We start from the raw sequence: 20,129 nt of genomic DNA, 5'->3' as shown, positions 1-20,129 counted from the left end.
CTTTTGAGAAAGAATATTCACTGAGTCACACAAGTCAATGAAGTATAAGGCCTCAGTTAGATTATTTATGAAATTAAAAATCATGCATGAAAATGAACAATAAACAGGCCTATAACAAACAGGAATTCAGTTTAGGGTTATTATAGTTAAATGAGACTAAAACCATAAAAAAAAAAAAAAAAACTTGAAACAAAATAAACAACTGAAATAAAATAAAATATATAGTTTAAGTTGAAGTACTAAAATGGCTAAAACTGAAATAAAAATGCATAAAAACTATACAGGCATTACAAAAACAAATAAAATTGACAAAAAACAAAAAGTCACTAAATCTTCAACTGAATTAGAATGAAAAACATAAAAAGAAAACAAAATAAAAACTATAATAGTATCTCGGAGATACTAAAATGACTGATTTTCAGTTTTAGGTGATTGTGTCATTAAAAAATATGCAAGCATGTGTCTTAAAATGTGTCTTAAAGTCAAACAAAGAAACTCTGAGGTCAATACAGAAGCATGCACACACACACACACACACACACACACACACCTGTCAGCTGCGCTGTGAATGAGGTCTGACTGATGTTGACTACATCTGGCTGTCATCATGAATTTATGCCAAGTTACATTGTGAGTTTGTCAGAGACGAGAGCTGCGGTGAGGCATTTGCACGAGTAACTTAACCAGTACAGACAATAAAACACACAGTGCAGCTCTCTAAACCAGGGTTTGCTTGTTTTTTATCTTTTAAATGCCACGGACCCCGAAATATGATCATCCTCCTGTGAGGGACCTCATTCTAAAACTTAGAAGGCATCTATCTTATACAAACACCCAATTTATGCACTGAAAAAAATTATATTATATATCTGAAAATAGTTTATATTAAGTTGTGTTATATATCTCTATATTTTTCGACTCACTATAGTAATGTATTATTTAATTTTAATCTAATTTTTATTTATATTATTCATTTTTCATTTAAGAGATTAATAATAAACTAATAATTATTAAATCTAATTTATTTACTTATTATTTATTTTTCTTACTGGTAAATGGGTAGCTGACATAACAGCAATATGACTTAATCCATTTGAAAACATATTTTGTTTATGTTTTTATTATTAAGCATGAATGTTTATTGAGAGACATAATGGAACAGGACTATTTTTAAATACTAAATATTTTAAATAGCAAATATTGAATATTTAAAAACAGGAAAAAAAATGAATGAAAATCAGTTAAAATTTCCCTTTTACATTCATATAAATGTGGTAACACTTTACAATAAGGCTGTATTAGTTAGCATGCACTAACAATGAACAATTCTTCTAAACAATTTATTAATCTTAGTTAATGTTAATTTCAACATTTACTAAAACATATTTTAGGTCAAACATTAGTTAATGCACTGTGAACTAAGATGAATGTTAACCTTTTTTATTAACTAACATTAACAGAGGTTAATAAAAGCTGTAAATGTATATTTTTCATTGTTAGGTTCATGTTAATTAATGCAGTCCAATCTAAACTTTGGTTGTTGAATAAAATAGTTAATGTTCATGTTATTTGTCAACTATACACATGCATTTTGTAAAAAAAAAAAAAAAACAACAACAACAACAACAACAAAAAAACATTTGACTCAAACTTCGAGTATTTGAGACACAAATACAGATTAAATATCTTTTTTCATTTCAGATCATCAAATCAAATGTTGTACAACAATGAAAATCACCAGACGACAGTAAAGTAGCAGATCAGTAAATGACAGGAGACTAAAACCATCATGTTTAAAAAAAAAAAAAAAAAAAAAAAAAAAATCAATAGTTTACTTCGGTTTTTAATAGTCAAATCAGAAATATGAATATGAAATGAGAACTATATACAGATGGAATATGATCTGAATGAGAAACGACCCCAGCATGCTGCTGTAATAATTCACAAACAATATTGATATCATAATAAAAACCCTGTTTTTGTTTACAATCTGTAAACAAGAACAGAAAAGGTCAGAAGTGTTTTACACAATAAAACACGAGTTAAAGTGTAGAGTGAGTCTTTGTTCAGTTCTCAGATGAGGCAGTTCATGCATTTGACGGCTTTACTGCCGTAGTCCAGACATTCAGGCCCGATGCACTCACAGCAGGCATTATGAAACCAGCGGTACTTTGATCCGCCCATCGACTCGCAGTACTGCTTACACTGACGAATGGACACGCACTCATCAAAGTAGACCACCGTACACAAGGCATCTGAGGAATGAGATCAGACTGAGAGATCACACGTTACACACAGATTACACACACACACACACACACATACACACACAGAATTCTAAATTGTTCATAGAATTCTAAATGTTGATTGATTAATCGTTCTGCTTTTTTATGTTTCTATATGTACATATGATTCACTGTAAGTTGATGATAGAAATGCTTTGGCAATACTTTGCAACAATTGTCATGCCAATAAAGCACTTTTGAACTGAAAATTGAAAATTGATCACACGTGCAAACCAGAGACATGAGAGGAGAGATGAGAGACGAGATGAGAGGAGAGACAAGGAGACGAGAGGAGACGAGAGGCGAGGCGAGAAGAGATGAGACAAGAGGAGAGATGAGGAGACGAGAGGTGAGGCGAGATGAAAGGAGAGGAGACCAGACGAGAGGTGAGGCGAGACGAGAGATGAGACAAGAGGAGAGACAAGGAGAAGAGAGGAGACAAGAAGTGAGACGATAAAGGAGAGGAGACGAGACGAGAAGCGACAAGACAAGGTTAGATGAGAAGAGAGGAGATGAGAAACGAGACGAAAAAGGAAATGAGAGGAGACGAGAGGAGAGATGAGGAGATGAGACGAGAGGCAAGATAAGAAAGGAAATGAAGACGAGACGAGAGGAGATGAGACGAGATGAGACGAGAGGAGAAGAGAGGAGATGAGATGAGAAGCGAGATGAGAAAGGAGAGGAGAGGAGACGAGACGAGACGAGAGACGAAAGGAGATGAGAGACGAGATGAGACGAGAGGCAAGATGAAAAAAGAAAGGAAGACAAGACGAGATGAGACGAGAGGAGGAGAGAGGAGATGAGAAGCGAGATGAGAAAGGAGAGGAGAGGAAACGAGAGGAGAGATGAGGAGATGAGACGAGAGGCAAGATAAGAAAGGAAATGAAGACGAGACGAGAGGAGATGAGACGAGATGAGACGAGAGGAGATGAGATGAGAAGCGAGATGAGAAAGGAGACGAGAGGAGACGAGAGGAGAGACGAAAGGAGATGAAAGACGAGGAGATGAGACGAGAGGCAAGATGAGAAAAGAAAGGAAGACGAGACGAGAAGTGACAAGACAAGATGAGACGAGAGGAGATGAGATGAGAAGCAAGATGAGAAAGGAGAGGAGACGAGAGAAGAGACGAAAGGAGATGAGAGATGAGGAGATGAGACGAGAGGCAAGATGAAAAAAGAAAGGAAGACGAGACGAGATGAGACGAGAGGAGGAGAGAGGAGATGAGAAGCGAGATGAGAAAGGAGAGGAAACGAGAGGAGAGATGAGGAGATGAGACGAGAGGCAAGATAAGGAAATGAAGACGAGACGAGATGAGACGAGAGGAGAAGAGAGCAGATGAGATGAGAAGCGAGATGAGAAAGGAGAGGAGACGAGACGAGAGGAGAGACGAAAGGAGATGAGAGACGAGGAGATGAGACGAGAGGCAAGATGAGAAAAGAAAGGAAGACGAGACGAGAAGTGACAAGACAAGATGAAACGAGAGGAGATGAGATGAGAAGCAAGATGAGAAAGGAGAGGAGACGAGAGAAGAGACGAAAGGAGATGAGAGATGAGGAGATGAGACGAGAGGCAAGATGAAAAAAGAAAGGAAGACGAGACGAGATGAGACGAGAGGAGGAGAGAGGAGATGAGAAGCGAGATGAGAAAGGAGAGGAGAGGAGACGAGAGGAGAGATGAGGAGATGAGACGAGAGGCAAGATAAGAAAGGAAATGAAGACGAGACGAGAGGAGACAAGACGAGATGAGACGAGAGGAGAAGAGAGCAGATGAGATGAGAAGCGAGATGAGAAAGGAGAGGAGACGAGAGGAGAGACGAAAGGAGATGAGAGACGAGGTGATGAGACGAGGCAAGATGAGAAAGGAAAGGAAGGCGAGACGAGATGACACAAGAGGAGAAGAGAGGAGATGAGAAGCGAGATGAGAAAGAAGAGGAGAGGAGACAAGAGGAGAGACGAAAGGAGATGAGAGATGAGGAGATGAGACGAGAGGCAAGATGAGAAAAGAAACGAAGACGAGGCGAGATGAGACGAGAGGAGAAGAGAGGAGATGAGAAGCGAGATGAGAAAGGAAATGAGAGGAGATGAGAGGAGAGATGAGGAGATGAGACGAGAGACAAGATAAGAAAGGAAATGAAGACGAGATGAGAGGAGACGAGACAAGATGAGAAGAGAGGAGATGAGAAGCGAGATGAGAAAGGAGAGGAGAGGAGACGAGAGGAGAGACGAAAGGAGATGAGAGATGAGGAGATGAGACGAGAGGCAAGATGAAAAAAGAAAGGAAGACAAGACGAGATGAGACGAGAGGAGGAGAGAGGAGATGAGAAGCGAGATGAGAAAGGAGAGGAGAGGAAACGAGAGGAGAGATGAGGAGATGAGACGAGAGGCAAGATAAGAAAGGAAATGAAGACGAGACGAGAGGAGATGAGACGAGATGAGACGAGAGGAGATGAGATGAGAAGCGAGATGAGAAAGGAGACGAGAGGAGACGAGAGGAGAGACGAAAGGAGATGAAAGACGAGGAGATGAGACGAGAGGCAAGATGAGAAAAGAAAGGAAGACGAGACGAGAAGTGACAAGACAAGATGAGACGAGAGGAGATGAGATGAGAAGCAAGATGAGAAAGGAGAGGAGACGAGAGAAGAGACGAAAGGAGATGAGAGATGAGGAGATGAGACGAGAGGCAAGATGAAAAAAGAAAGGAAGACGAGACGAGATGAGACGAGAGGAGGAGAGAGGAGATGAGAAGCGAGATGAGAAAGGAGAGGAAACGAGAGGAGAGATGAGGAGATGAGACGAGAGGCAAGATAAGAAAGGAAATGAAGACGAGACGAGATGAGACGAGAGGAGAAGAGAGCAGATGAGATGAGAAGCGAGATGAGAAAGGAGAGGAGACGAGACGAGAGGAGAGACGAAAGGAGATGAGAGACGAGGAGATGAGACGAGAGGCAAGATGAGAAAAGAAAGGAAGACGAGACGAGAAGTGACAAGACAAGATGAAACGAGAGGAGATGAGATGAGAAGCAAGATGAGAAAGGAGAGGAGACGAGAGAAGAGACGAAAGGAGATGAGAGATGAGGAGATGAGACGAGAGGCAAGATGAAAAAAGAAAGGAAGACGAGACGAGATGAGACGAGAGGAGGAGAGAGGAGATGAGAAGCGAGATGAGAAAGGAGAGGAGAGGAGACGAGAGGAGAGATGAGGAGATGAGACGAGAGGCAAGATAAGAAAGGAAATGAAGACGAGACGAGAGGAGACAAGACGAGATGAGACGAGAGGAGAAGAGAGCAGATGAGATGAGAAGCGAGATGAGAAAGGAGAGGAGACGAGAGGAGAGACGAAAGGAGATGAGAGACGAGGTGATGAGACGAGGCAAGATGAGAAAGGAAAGGAAGGCGAGACGAGATGACACAAGAGGAGAAGAGAGGAGATGAGAAGCGAGATGAGAAAGAAGAGGAGAGGAGACAAGAGGAGAGACGAAAGGAGATGAGAGATGAGGAGATGAGACGAGAGGCAAGATGAGAAAAGAAACGAAGACGAGGCGAGATGAGACGAGAGGAGAAGAGAGGAGATGAGAAGCGAGATGAGAAAGGAAATGAGAGGAGATGAGAGGAGAGATGAGGAGATGAGACGAGAGACAAGATAAGAAAGGAAATGAAGACGAGATGAGAGGAGACGAGACAAGATGAGAAGAGAGGAGATGAGAAGCGAGATGAGAAAGGAGAGGAGAGGAGACGAGAGGAGAGACGAAAGGAGATGAGAGATGAGGAGATGAGACGAGAGGCAAGATGAAAAAAGAAAGGAAGACAAGACGAGATGAGACGAGAGGAGGAGAGAGGAGATGAGAAGCGAGATGAGAAAGGAGAGGAGAGGAAACGAGAGGAGAGATGAGGAGATGAGACGAGAGGCAGGATAAGAAAGGAAATGAAGACGAGACGAGAGGAGATGAGACGAGATGAGACGAGAGGAGATGAGATGAGAAGCGAGATGAGAAAGGAGACGAGAGGAGACGAGAGGAGAGACGAAAGGAGATGAAAGACGAGGAGATGAGACGAGAGGCAAGATGAGAAAAGAAAGGAAGACGAGACGAGAAGTGACAAGACAAGATGAGACGAGAGGAGATGAGAAGCAAGATGAGAAAGGAGAGGAGACGAGAGAAGAGACGAAAGGAGATGAGAGATGAGGAGATGAGACGAGAGGCAAGATGAAAAAAGAAAGGAAGACGAGACGAGATGAGACGAGAGGAGGAGAGAGGAGATGAGAAGCGAGATGAGAAAGGAGAGGAAACGAGAGGAGAGATGAGGAGATGAGACGAGAGGCAAGATAAGAAAGGAAATGAAGACGAGACGAGATGAGACGAGAGGAGAAGAGAGCAGATGAGATGAGAAGCGAGATGAGAAAGGAGAGGAGACGAGACGAGAGGAGAGACGAAAGGAGATGAGAGACGAGGAGATGAGACGAGAGGCAAGATGAGAAAAGAAAGGAAGACGAGACGAGAAGTGACAAGACAAGATGAAACGAGAGGAGATGAGATGAGAAGCAAGATGAGAAAGGAGAGGAGACGAGAGAAGAGACGAAAGGAGATGAGAGATGAGGAGATGAGACGAGAGGCAAGATGAAAAAAGAAAGGAAGACGAGACGAGATGAGACGAGAGGAGAGGAGGAGAGAGGAGATGAGAAGCGAGATGAGAAAGGAGAGGAGAGGAGACGAGAGGAGAGATGAGGAGATGAGACGAGAGGCAAGATAAGAAAGGAAATGAAGACGAGACGAGAGGAGACAAGACGAGATGAGACGAGAGGAGAAGAGAGCAGATGAGATGAGAAGCGAGATGAGAAAGGAGAGGAGACGAGAGGAGAGACGAAAGGAGATGAGAGACGAGGTGATGAGACGAGGCAAGATGAGAAAGGAAAGGAAGGCGAGACGAGATGACACAAGAGGAGAAGAGAGGAGATGAGAAGCGAGATGAGAAAGAAGAGGAGAGGAGACAAGAGGAGAGACGAAAGGAGATGAGAGATGAGGAGATGAGACGAGAGGCAAGATGAGAAAAGAAACGAAGACGAGGCGAGATGAGACGAGAGGAGAAGAGAGGAGATGAGAAGCGAGATGAGAAAGGAAATGAGAGGAGATGAGAGGAGAGATGAGGAGATGAGACGAGAGACAAGATAAGAAAGGAAATGAAGACGAGATGAGAGGAGACGAGACAAGATGAGAAGAGAGGAGATGAGAAGCGAGATGAGAAAGGAGAGGAGAGGAGACGAGAGGAGAGACGAAAGGAGATGAGAGATGAGGTGATGAGACAAGAGGCAAGATGAGAAAAGAAAGGAAGACGAGACGAGATGACACAAGAGGAGAAGAGAGGAGATGAGAAGCGAGATGAGAAAGGAGAGGAGAGGAGACAAGAGGAGAGACGAAAGGAGATGAGAGATGAGGAGATGAGACGAGAGGCAAGATGAGAAAAGAAAGGAAGACGAGACGAGAAGTGACAAGACGAGATGAGACGAGAGGAGAAGAGAGGAGATGAGATGAGAGGCAAGATGAGAAAAGAAAGGAAGACGAGACGAGAAGTGACAAGACAAAATGAGACGAGAGGAGAAGAGAGGAGATGAGATGAGATGAGAGGCAAGATGAGAAAGGAAAGGAAGACGAGACGAGATGACACAAGAGGAGAAGAGAGGAGATGAGAAGCGAGATGAGAAAGGAGAGGAGACAAGAGGAGAGACGAAAGGAGATGAGTGATGAGGAGATGAGACGAGAGGCAAGATGAGAAAGGAAAGGAAGACGATACGAGAGGCGACAAGACAAGGTTAGATGAGAGGAGAAGAGAGGAGATGAGAAACGAGACGAAAAAGGAAATGAGAGGAGACGAGAGGAGAGATGAGGAGATGAGACGAGAGGCAAGATAAGAAAGGAAATGAAGACGAGACGAGAGGAGACGAGACAAGATGAGAAGAGAGGAGATGAGATGAGAAGCGAGATGAGAAAGGAGAGGAGAGGAGACGAGAGGAGAGACGAAAGGAGATGAGAGATGAGGTGATGAGACAAGAGGCAAGATGAGAAAGGAAAGGAAGACGAGACGAGATGACACAAGAGGAGAAGAGAGGAGATGAGAAGCGAGATGAGAAAGGAGAGGAGAGGAGACAAGAGGAGAGACGAAAGGAGATGAGAGATGAGGAGATGAGACGAGAGGCAAGATGAGAAAAGAAAGGAAGACGAGACGAGAAGTGACAAGACGAGATGAGACGAGAGGAGAAGAGAGGAGATGAGATGAGAGGCAAGATGAGAAAAGAAAGGAAGACGAGACGAGAAGTGACAAGACGAGATGAGACGAGAGGAGAAGAGAGGAGATGAGATGAGAGGCAAGATGAGAAAGGAAAGGAAGACGAGACGAGATGACACAAGAGGAGAAGAGAGGAGATGAGAAGCGAGATGAGAAAGGAGAGGAGAGGAGACAAGAGGAGAGACGAAAGGAGATGAGAGATGAGGAGATGAGACGAGAGGCAAGATGAGAAAGGAAAGGAAGACGATACGAGAGGCGACAAGACAAGGTTAGATGAGAGGAGAAGAGAGGAGATGAGAAACGAGACGAAAAAGGAAATGAGAGGAGACGAGAGGAGAGATGAGGAGATGAGACGAGAGGCAAGATAAGAAAGGAAAGGAAGACGAGACGAGAGGAGAGGAGAGGAGAGTAGACGAGACGAGACGAGAGGAGAGGAGAAGAGAGGAGATGAGAAGCGAGATGAGAAAGGAGAGGAGAGGAGATGAGAGGAGAGACGAAAGGAGATGAGAGACGAGGTGATGAGACGAGAGGCAAGATGAAAAAGGAAAGGAAGACGAGACGAGATGAGACGAGAGGAGAGACAAGGAGAGAAGAGACGAGGAGAGGAGATGAGAGGCAAGACGAGAAAGGAGAGGAGAGGCGAGGTGAGGTGAGAGAAGAAATGAGGAAAGACAAGAGGAGAGACCAGAGGAGAGGAGAGATGAGAGACGAGATGAGACGAGATGAGAAGAGGCGAGACGAGATGAAACAAGAGGAGAGACGAGGACACGAGCCGAGAGGCGATAAAGGAGATGAGACGAGAGGAAAAGAGATGGGAGGAGAGATGAGACAAGAGGAGAGGAAACAAGACGAGAGGCAAGATGAGAAAGAAGAGGAGAGGCGAGGCGAGAGGAGACGAGAGACGAGAGAAGAGGAGACTAAACGAGAGGTGAGACGAGAAATGAGAGTAGATGAGAGTAGAGATGAGACAAGAGGAGAGATGAGGAGAGGAGAGGCGAGGCGAGAGGAGACGAGAGACGAGAGAAGAGGAGACTAAACGAGAGGCGAGACGAGAAATGAGAGTAGACTAGAGTAGAGATGAGACAAGAGGAGAGACGAGGAAAGGAGAGGTGAGACGAGACGAGAAAGGAGTGAAGACGAGAGGAGAGAAGAGACGAGAGTAGATGAGACGAGAGGCGAGACGAGAAAGGAGACGAGATGAGACGAGAGGAGACAAGACAAGAGGAGAGACGAGACGAGAAAGGAGAGGAGATGAGACGAGAGGAGACAAGACAAGAAGAGAGAAAGGAGACGAGACGAGACGACAGGAGACAAGACAAGAGGAGAGAAAGGAGAGGAGATGAGAGGAGAGGAGACAAGACAAGACAAGAGGAGAGACGAGACGAGAAAGGAGAGGAGACGAGAGGAGACGAGAGAAGAGGCAATGAGACAAGAGACGAGATGAGAGACAATAGGAGAAATGAGGATAGGAGACGAGACAAGAGGAGAGATGAGGAGACGCAACGAGACAAGAGAAGAGATGAGGAGACGCAACAAGACAAGAGGCGAGACGAGAAAGGAGAGGAGGCGAGAAGAGAGTAGACGAGATGAGAGGTGAGACGAGACGAGACGAGAAAGGAGACGAGACGAGACAAGAGTAGATGAGATGAGAGGCGACGAGATGAGAGACAAGAGAAGAGATGAGGATAGGAGACAAGACAAGAGGAGAGATGAGGAGACGCAACGAGACAAGAGGCGAGACAAGAAAGGAGAGGAGGCGAGAAGAGAGTAGACGAGATGAGAAGTGAGATGAAACGAGAAAGGAGAGGAGACGAGACAAGAGTAGATGATATGAGAGGCGACGAGATGAGAGACAAGAGGAGAGATGAGGAGAGATGAGATGAGACAAGATGAGAGGCGACGAGACTAGAGACGAGAGGAGAGATGAGACGAGACGAGACACAAGCGGAGAGATGAGCCAAGACTATAAATTAATACATAAAACAAAATAAAATAAAAAAAATTTGTAAGTAAATGTGTCAGGTAATTTCGTCAATTTGTATATTTGTATATTTATATTGTTTTATTAATAATATTTATATATTTTATTATTATTATTTTCATGTTTAATGTTAAAATTACGTAATATATTAAATTATGCATTATGTAAATAAATACATACTGACTATTAAAAAAAAAAATCATATTGGTTGACCATAATTAAAGAAGTAGTTCACTTGAAAAACCACTTATTAAAACAAAACAAAATATGAGACATTATTAAAAAGTTTCTTTTTTCCATGAAACAAAAGTAGGTTGAATAATAGTTTGTTTCTCATACAAAATGATGGTATGGCGTGACATAAACGTGAAATAAAGTGCATGAGTTTATATATCTTTTTATGATGGTTGTTATTTTTTTGAGCCTGACAGTATAAAACACCATCTACATTATTTGTTCAACCATTGCCTGAACTATTCCTTTAAAAAGTTTAATCATGTCTTATAATCTTTGGCATTCTGAGACGAGATAAACATCTTTTCCTAGATATTTTCAGCCAGTACCCACCATCATGGACGCTGCTACTGGGCGGCGAGATGTTGTGACTCTGGCTGTCGAGTGTCTCTAGGAAAGACACGAGGTTCTCGTGGTGGGAGAGTTCCTCAGCAACGGGAAACGACACGACCATCATGTTAATGGGGGCGTCGCCTTCGGTCAGAGCGCGGAAGAGCGACGGGATTGGTCGGTACAGCTCTTCTACGGTGCTCTTGGAGGTGGCAGGACTGTCGTTGTAATTCCTTGGGTTACACATTCCTGTTGGCCAGAAGAAATGGAGGTACATCATGATGGAAAATCCCTGAAAGAGTCACTGACAAGCAGTACAAGCAAACCTGACCACAGCTGAAGAACTTAAAGACTGTCAACAGCAGCTCCACTTTGAGAGATAAACTGCTGGTAAAGATGGTAATCAGATAATGGATGAAGGTTTTAATAAGGAGCCGAACGCTGCGGAGACCGTGTGTTTCAGATTAGCTGCGGAGCGGCTGCCAGGACAGCTGCTTCTGATTACCGGATCCATGGCAGGTTCTGGCCTTCAGGAACAACACACACTTTTCCCTCTCAGCTAATAAACGAGTGTTTGGAACAAAACAATCTCTACAACCTGATGCTTTCATGTCCTAGTTTTGAATAAAAAGTGACAAACATGGCATCCTCTCTACTTTATAAACTGCTCGTTGTGTATTATGTTCATAATAATATTTGTATATTATGTTCCTACAACTGTTAACCGGCAAAACCTCCTCTGAACTGAGCTGTGTTTAAAGCTGTAACGCAGAGATGAGAGTATCTGGATCATCTCACTTCACACTTTATCCCGCTGTCAGAGGAGTGTATACCAGCCCTCCTGTCATCGGCAAACTAGTCTTAATATTTACAAGTGCTCTCAGTGGACTGGGAATGAGCCAAACCTGTTAACACAACCTGAGCATCCTTAGTTTATACTCACGACTCAACTCGAAATAATCCTAATAATATGTTTTTATAATAATCATTTAATTTAATTACATTTTTATATAAATCAAAATTCAAATAAATTATTAAAAAAAATGTAAATAAAAAATATGTATATATAAATGAACCAGTTGTGGAATATATTTGTTTATTTATATTTTGGTCAGTTTATGCACTCTTTATGCACTATTTATTTTATCATTTAAATTCTGATTTATTTAAAAAAAATAAAAAATAAAAAATAAAAAAAAAACAATGTATTTTATGCATGTATAACGAAATATTTTTATAATGCATATTTTATTTTGTAATTTAATTTCATTATGATTTAAAACATAAGATAAGATAAAAGTGGTTATTAGAATTATTATTATTAGAACTCTGGCTATTAGAATTAAATAAGGCTTGAACCAAGAATATGAAATAAAGACATTTATTGAATTGAATTGAATTGAATTGAATTTAATAATTTAAATTATATTTTTTTTTTTAAATACTTTAAAAATGTATTTTATGCACATATAATAATTGCATTTTTTGTTGATTAAAATATATCAACCAATCAAAAAATAAAATAAAATAAAATAAAATGCATTACAAAGTTATGTTCAATGACCGATATATATATATATATATATATATATATATATATATATATATATATATATATATATATATATATATAAAATTTTATTCAGTCATTTTATTCAGTATTATGTTTATTTGTCTTGGTCAGTTTATGCACTTTATGCAGTATTTATTTTATCTTTTAAAATAAAATAACCCCATAATATATTTAGAATAACATATATTATCATAATGTATATTTTATTTGATAACTAGTAACATTTTATTTTATTTTATTTTATAATTTAAATTTTATTTACTTAAAAATGAAATAAAACACTTTAATTATGTATTTTGTGCATAATAATTACATTTCTGGTTGATTCAAATTTTATTCAGTCATTGTCCATGAACCAATTGTGGGATGCATTTGACTATTTATGTTTTGGTCAGTTTATACACTCTATATACATTACTTATTTTATGATTTAAATATTGATTGATTTAAAAAAATAAAAATAAATAAATAAAACATAAAAGTTATTGTGCATTGACCAATTGTGAGATCTGTGAGTTCTGATTGGGTATTGATTGTATATTGATTTCAAACTCACCTACACAGTCGCAGCACTCCTCCCAGAGAGAGCTCAAACACAGCATGCACTCTTTACAGCATGAACAGTTCCCCTCCGACGGCCGGCACTGACAAAGACCCTGTACACACACACACACACACACACACACACAAAATATACATTATGAAAGGTAAACATACAGGGGGGAAAAATGACATGACGTGGAGAATGTCTAGCTTATATAAACATGATCACCAAACACATGTGCCATAGAGACCCGTGAGTCTTGACGGAAACATCAAGATCTTTCAGCTGTAACAGTTAAAAGGAAACCACCCAAAGAGACAAAGAATGCTTAAACATGAGAAATAACACCAGGCTGAAAAGAAACAGAGCTGCAAACTGTTCCACGCTGGAAAAAAACGTCAAATGCCCCAGCGGAGAGGGGAAAAAGAGTGACCGAAACCTGGGACACATTTAGAGTTATAATTACAGAGAAAACAGCAGCCAGCTGAATGAAGGGGAACACAGACACACACATTTGGCTCTCAGTGTTTCGTGTTTTGCCAGCAGTTGTGTGGAAGAGGTCAACTTCCAGATGTGTGTGTGTGTGTGTGTGTGTGTGCGCCATTAAAACTGAAAGTTCAGGGGAGGAAACAGAAAGAGAGTTATAATAGAACTACACAAAACCCAATACCTGAAAACACACGTGTCTCAGATACTTCCAAAAGAAACAAGCCCAGACAATTCCCAATCCCTGCCCAGTCCTCTTTAGTTCGGGGAATTGCGTGTGTGATTTTCATGCATTCCTTAAAAGAATCATCGAGCCAAACAACATAAAAGCCATAAAAGCTCTGTTTGCTTCAGTTCAGGACACTGAAGCACAACCTGTCCAAGTACAGCCTCACCAAACTCCTGCTGTACTGGCAAACAACAAGCTGTGAAATGAAGGAATAGTCACCAGCTTCCTATGACTATAATGTCTCATAACGTGTGCAAGTTTTAGTAAATTAACTGGTTAATTGGGATCCAATATGAGCTCTCACAAAGCTAATGTATGAAGTGCCAGTCACTTAATAACTAAAAGTATTTATTTAATGAATGAATGAAAGAATGAATGAATAGATAAATAAAGTTACTAAATAAATAAATATTTTTACAATTTAAAATAACTGTTTTCTATGTGAATATATTGTAAAATGTAATTTATTCCTGTGATCAAAGCTGAATTTTCAGCATCGTTACTCCAGTCTTCAGTGTCACATGATCCTTCAGAAATCATTCTAATATGATGATTTGCTGCTCAAGAAACATTTATGATTATTATCAATGATGAAAACAGTTTCAGGTTTCTCTGATGAATAGAAAGTTCATAAGTTTATCTGAAAAAAAAATCTTTTGTGACATTATATTTGATCAATTTAATGCATCCTTGCTGAATAAAAGTATTAATTTCTTTCATTAAAAAAATGTATATATATATACAGTACAGTCCAAAAGTTTGGAACCACTAAGATTTTTAATGTTTTTAAAAGAAGTTTCATCTGCTCACCAAGGCTACATTTATTTAATTAAAAATACAGTAAAAAACAGTAATATTGTGAAATATTATTACAATTTAAAATAACTGTTTTCTATTTAAATATATTTGACAAAGTAATTTATTCCTGTGATGCAAAGCTGAATCAGTGTCACATGATCCTTCAGAAATCATTCTAATATGCTGATCTGCTGCTCAAGAAACATTTATGATTATTTTCAATGTTGAAAACAGTTGTGTACTTTTTTTTTTCAGGATTCCTTGATGAATAGAAAGTTCAAAAGAACAGCATTTATCTGAAATACAAAGCTTCTGTAGCATTATACACTACCGTTCAAAAGTTTGGGGTCAGTAAGAATTTTTATTTTTATTTTTTTGAAAAGAAATTAAAGAAATGAATACTTTTATTCAGCAAGGATGCATTAAATCAATCAAAAGTGGCAGTAAAGACATTTATAATGTTACAAAAGATTAGATTTCAGATAAACAATGTTCTTTTGAACTTTCTATTCATCAAATAATCCTGAAAAAAAATATTGTACACAAATATTTTGTACAATTGTAAACATTAAATGTTTCTTGAGCAGCAGATCAGCATATTAGAATGATTTCTGAAGGATCATGTGACACTGAAGACTGGAGTAATGATGCTGAAAATTCAGCTTTGCATCACAGGAATAAATTACTTTGTCAAATATATTTAAATAGAAAACAGTTATTTTAAATTGTAATAATATTTCACAATATTACTGTTTTTTTACTGTATTTTTAATTAAATAAATGTAGCCTTGGTGAGCAGACGAAACTTCTTTTAAAAACATTTAAAATCTTAGTGGTTCCAAACTTTTGGACTGTACTGTATATATATACACACACACACACACACACACACTTGAGGAAAGTTAGGAGAATGTTCCATAACAGTGCTAAAACAATGTCCTTTCTTTACAAAAGTCCCTTTCAATTTAAAAGTCTCTTGCGACTGACTCATTCACTCATAAAGTTTGCCACATCTAATGGCGTATTAATGTAACTTCCGTATCAATCCATATTACGCACGAATGAACCTTTTCTCAATACCAAATACAACATATTATTTATATAAAATAATATTTATTGAACAACAGTTTTTAAATTAACAACAATAGCCATTATAAATGACAATAGGAGATAAACACATGTGTACAAAGTGCTCTACAGGATGTAAGTGAAATATAGCCTTAATACTAAATTATTAAATGTAACAGCCCAATTCTATTTGCTCAGGAACATGTTTAACCACTAGAAGACACTTCGGCAAATCCCCAAAGCACTGGCCGAGATGAAGCTGTTCTCGGCGGGTACACGAGCACAGAGCGGCCGCTGACGGCCTGGAGCTCGCATCTCTGAAAACGTCTAAACAAATTGTAAAATTGGTGCTTATTAAATATGAGTCACATATTTCAGGTCTAAAGAAATACATTCTCGCCTAAAACTACAGTTTGTGGTACAATAAGTGTAGTATTTGCAAAAATACGGTGGATTTGCTCGGCCGCCATGACAGTCGCTTCAAGCAGAGTGATACAAACGGTGAAAAGGTAAGAGTGCTGTTATCACTAAAATATCACATGGCTATCAGCCAATCAGATTTAAGAACCAGAAAGAACTGTTGTATATATATATATATATATATATATATATATATATATATATATATATATATATATATATATATATATACATTATTAAGCTGACAGTTATTTAGTAATAATATCAAATAAATAAATAAAGTGTCCACATTCTTGGTTATGTATATGCAATGGAATTCATTGGAATTCACACCTGCGGTTCTCTTCCGCTTCAGTCCTCAACCTGCTGACATTCACCCCTCCTCTCTTTCCTTGCTCTCCAGGAAGAAAAACATCTCTGTAATTAAATGCCTAGTTCGTTTAAATAAAAAGAAAATTCTGTCATTATTTACTCTGGAACACAAAAGGAGAACTTTTTCCAGCTTTTTCCTCACAAACAGTTTATAGTGACAAGCTCCAAAAAAGCATCATATGTTGTTCATGCAATTGTGCACTTTAAGTCCTCTAAAGTCACATGATTGGAGTTTGACAGCCGGCGGTCTCAATAAACCATCACTGAATGGAAAAAAATGGAAAAATATTTTTTTAAAGCTTCTTTCGTGTTAGGCTGGGAAAAAAAATAACAGTTTGTAACGAAAACATGTTTGGGTGACTGAGAGCTGACTCACACATTACAGACCACACACACACACACACACACACACACACACACACAATCATAAGAACGGAACAGGAAACACAAAATTTACACAATATCAAACACACTATCTGACACAAAATACAACACAGAGGGACAAGCGCAGTTCAGCCTCTCATTAAAAGAATAGTCACAAATTTTTCATCAATCAGAATTTTACAATCCATTCAACTATCTAGAGTCTGTTAATACGACCGAGGCAGATTTAGGAGGAAACATTTTTGCATCCAAAAACAGACAGAAAGAACGCAGGGGTCTTGAGAGTGAACTTATATTTACTTCAACGTAAACTTGTTTTATCATAGGTAATGTAGTTTTTCACCAGGAATTCTGCTGTTAAACATGATTATTTTTTTAAAAAAATAGCGGCGAGCAGCAATTATCGGGGTTAAGGCCTATAAGCACATGCGTAAAAAGGTATTATTTTCTATTTAGCAAGCATGTGACCACTTAAATCATAGAAGGGAAAGACCATTTACAACCAATACAGGCAATTTACCATTGTAAATTTATGGTTTATAAAGCTTTTTAACAGTTATCGAAGTTGAGCCAAAAACTTAGAACTAGTTCACCAAAGCTGGTTTTTGTCCTAGAGGCAAAGTTGCTCAGAATGAGGAGTTCTACCATGTGGTAAGAATGTCGTGGGCATGTGCGAAAAATCATGTGATACACGATCCTTGATGCACGTGAAAAACTCAAAGGCGCCCCCCAGTGGACGATTTCTTTGGAATTTCTCACAGGCCTATAGAGCCGTGAGTCAAACAGGTCCAGCGAGTTTTGTTCTGATTCGGCCTCCGTTAACCTTGTCTGATAGCTGCTCAAACTTCATTGGCCGATTGCGGACATGTTTTTTGAGATACAACAATGTCCTCTTAGACAATCATGGCACCTTGGACAATGACACTGCATACAAATATTCAAGTCGATCGGACTAACGGTGGACTAACGGACCACAGAATGAGCTCTTACACAGGTGTGCTGAGTTTGGTGAAAATATCTCATTCTGTTCACGAGTTATAGCCATTTTAGTAAAAGCCATTTTAGTAAAACTTCGAACATTTTGGCGGCCCCTAAGGACCATGATTCGAAATTTAAACTTTTTTTTTTTTTTTTGATAATTATTGACAATCAGACTCCAGAGAATCTCGATGCACTGGTTTGGTTCCTATTGGGTCAAAAACCTAGGACTAGTTCGCAAAATTAGGTATTTCAAAAAATCCAAAATACCCGAAAATTTTGACGTGCGAATCTGAGGCATGCCATCTTGTCCGTCTTGAGCAAGGATTCCAATGATATAAGACACTTGGTTTAGGAGTTATGAGATATTTCGTACTTTTGACTGCTGTAGCGCCCCGTCAGGCCGATCTGGGTGAGCCTTGGTGACAGTGTGCGTTCTACCAGAAAATGAGTTTGCATGTTGTTCTGTAAATGTTTGCATTTTTACTGTATTTTTTACTGAAATATTCTGGCAACCACTGCTTCCAGTTTTTTCTGTTTTCTTTTGTTTACCGTGAGCGGTTCTTTTCTCGTCAGATGCGAGTGAGGTGGAGAGGAGGGCCGTTCAGACAGTGTACAGGGGAAAGTGTGTGAAAGTGCTCTGAGCGGACGGGACGTGTGCTGCCTTGCCCCACAAAGCATTCATGTGTGACTAAAACAACCTCAGCTGCCCCACCTAGAGACACACGACTGACAGCCGCCAGCTTACACACACAGATACTCACAGAAACTTCTGAAGCAGCAGTCAACGCCCTGTCAAACACCCATGACACCCTATAACCACCGAGCAACACCAAAGAAACTTTACAAAACACATTAGCAACCACACAAGTCACACTGACAACCACCTAGCAATGCCCTAGCAACCAGCAACCACTTTGATACACTCTAAAACACCCTAGTAATGTCCTAGTAACTCGGGCTGGGCGATAAATACATATTGATATGTATCTGGGGAAAAAATCCACAATATCAATAATAAACTTGTGTAATTTTCGATATTTAGCCTATATCTAAATATCAGGCACATAAAATTATGACAAATACATTGCGATTGTATAGTAAAATGTACTTTTCAATGTTACAGTAATAATAAATTGTATTATTATTATTATAAGGAATATCATACAACCATTCATGTTTTAATTTATATCATAAAATTAGATAAAAAAACAACTTATTTGACAAAACATGAAAATATTAAAATAACATAAAATGCAATGCTTTGCTGTAGATTAATTGTTATATTTTTTATTTGTTTACATTTTAAAAGATTGATTAATTTGTTAACATTTTATGAATTCATTTCATTCGATTTTTAAAGATTTGTAAAATCCGATGATTATGATATTATGAAATGATGATTTAAAATTTGTATTAAATAATAAAACAGAGAATCCAGAAAAATAAAATGAAAAAACAGAATTTGGGGGACAAAAATTAACAGATTTTTACATTCATTCACTGTTATTTTAGTATTATTTATATACTATTATAGTATTTATTAATATTAGCTTTTATTTTAAAATGATGATTTTAATTTTAGTTTAAGTTTTAGTCATTTTTGTTATTTGCTTTTCTCATTTTTATTAGTATTTATTTTTTCAATTTAGCTTTCATTTATTTTATTTCAGTTTTAGTTTTAGTACTACTTCAACTTACTTCAGATTTCAAATTATAATTTTCTTTAAGTTTATTAAGTTTCTCATCTAATATGAACTTTATATTTTATATAAGCTTTATTACAGTTAGCAAAAATTATGTTTAATAGTTTTAGTTATCAATACTAACACTGCATTCATTCTTGAGGCCTAGCAAACACATGATATGAAATACTGATAAATACCGATATTGCATAATATGAAGAAAAAAAAAGGTCATATCGCTCAGCCCTACTAGCAACCACTCAGAACACCCTAGCAACCACCAAAGATACTGTAGCAACGCCTTGGCAACCACTGAAAACCTTCGCAATCGCATCCGAGCATATAGTCTGTTGCTTTCAGCTCTATTGCCTGTTTTTCTCATCTGTTCTGGCGTGTCTCTGTTTACTGGAGTAACGTCATGATCCTCCTGTGTTTATTCCTGTAACGCAGAGAGACTCAGAGTCACGACGCCTGTCTCACGTCCCCGT

General features: G+C 38.9%; 1 protein-coding gene across 1 annotated transcript in view; it reads right to left on the bottom strand.

The window, feature by feature from the left end:
• Positions 1 to 1,501: 1,501 nt before the first annotated feature.
• Positions 1,502 to 20,129, bottom strand: part of twsg1a (twisted gastrulation BMP signaling modulator 1a) — a 21,597-nt gene continuing 2,969 nt past the window's right edge. Inside the window, exons 3-5 of the mRNA XM_048164241.1 lie at positions 13,234 to 13,333; positions 11,108 to 11,353; positions 1,502 to 2,255 (exon numbers count right to left, since the gene is read on the bottom strand). Of these exons, the coding sequence (XP_048020198.1) occupies positions 2,074 to 2,255; positions 11,108 to 11,353; positions 13,234 to 13,333 (528 nt within the window). The 3' untranslated portion in view covers positions 1,502 to 2,073. The remainder of the gene's footprint in view (positions 2,256 to 11,107; positions 11,354 to 13,233; positions 13,334 to 20,129) is intronic.

The sequence above is a fragment of the Megalobrama amblycephala genome, linkage group LG17 (assembly GCF_018812025.1).
Source record: "Megalobrama amblycephala isolate DHTTF-2021 linkage group LG17, ASM1881202v1, whole genome shotgun sequence".
Taxonomy (NCBI): Eukaryota; Metazoa; Chordata; class Actinopteri; order Cypriniformes; family Xenocyprididae; genus Megalobrama; species Megalobrama amblycephala.
This window is presented reverse-complemented; position numbering and strand designations above follow the sequence as displayed.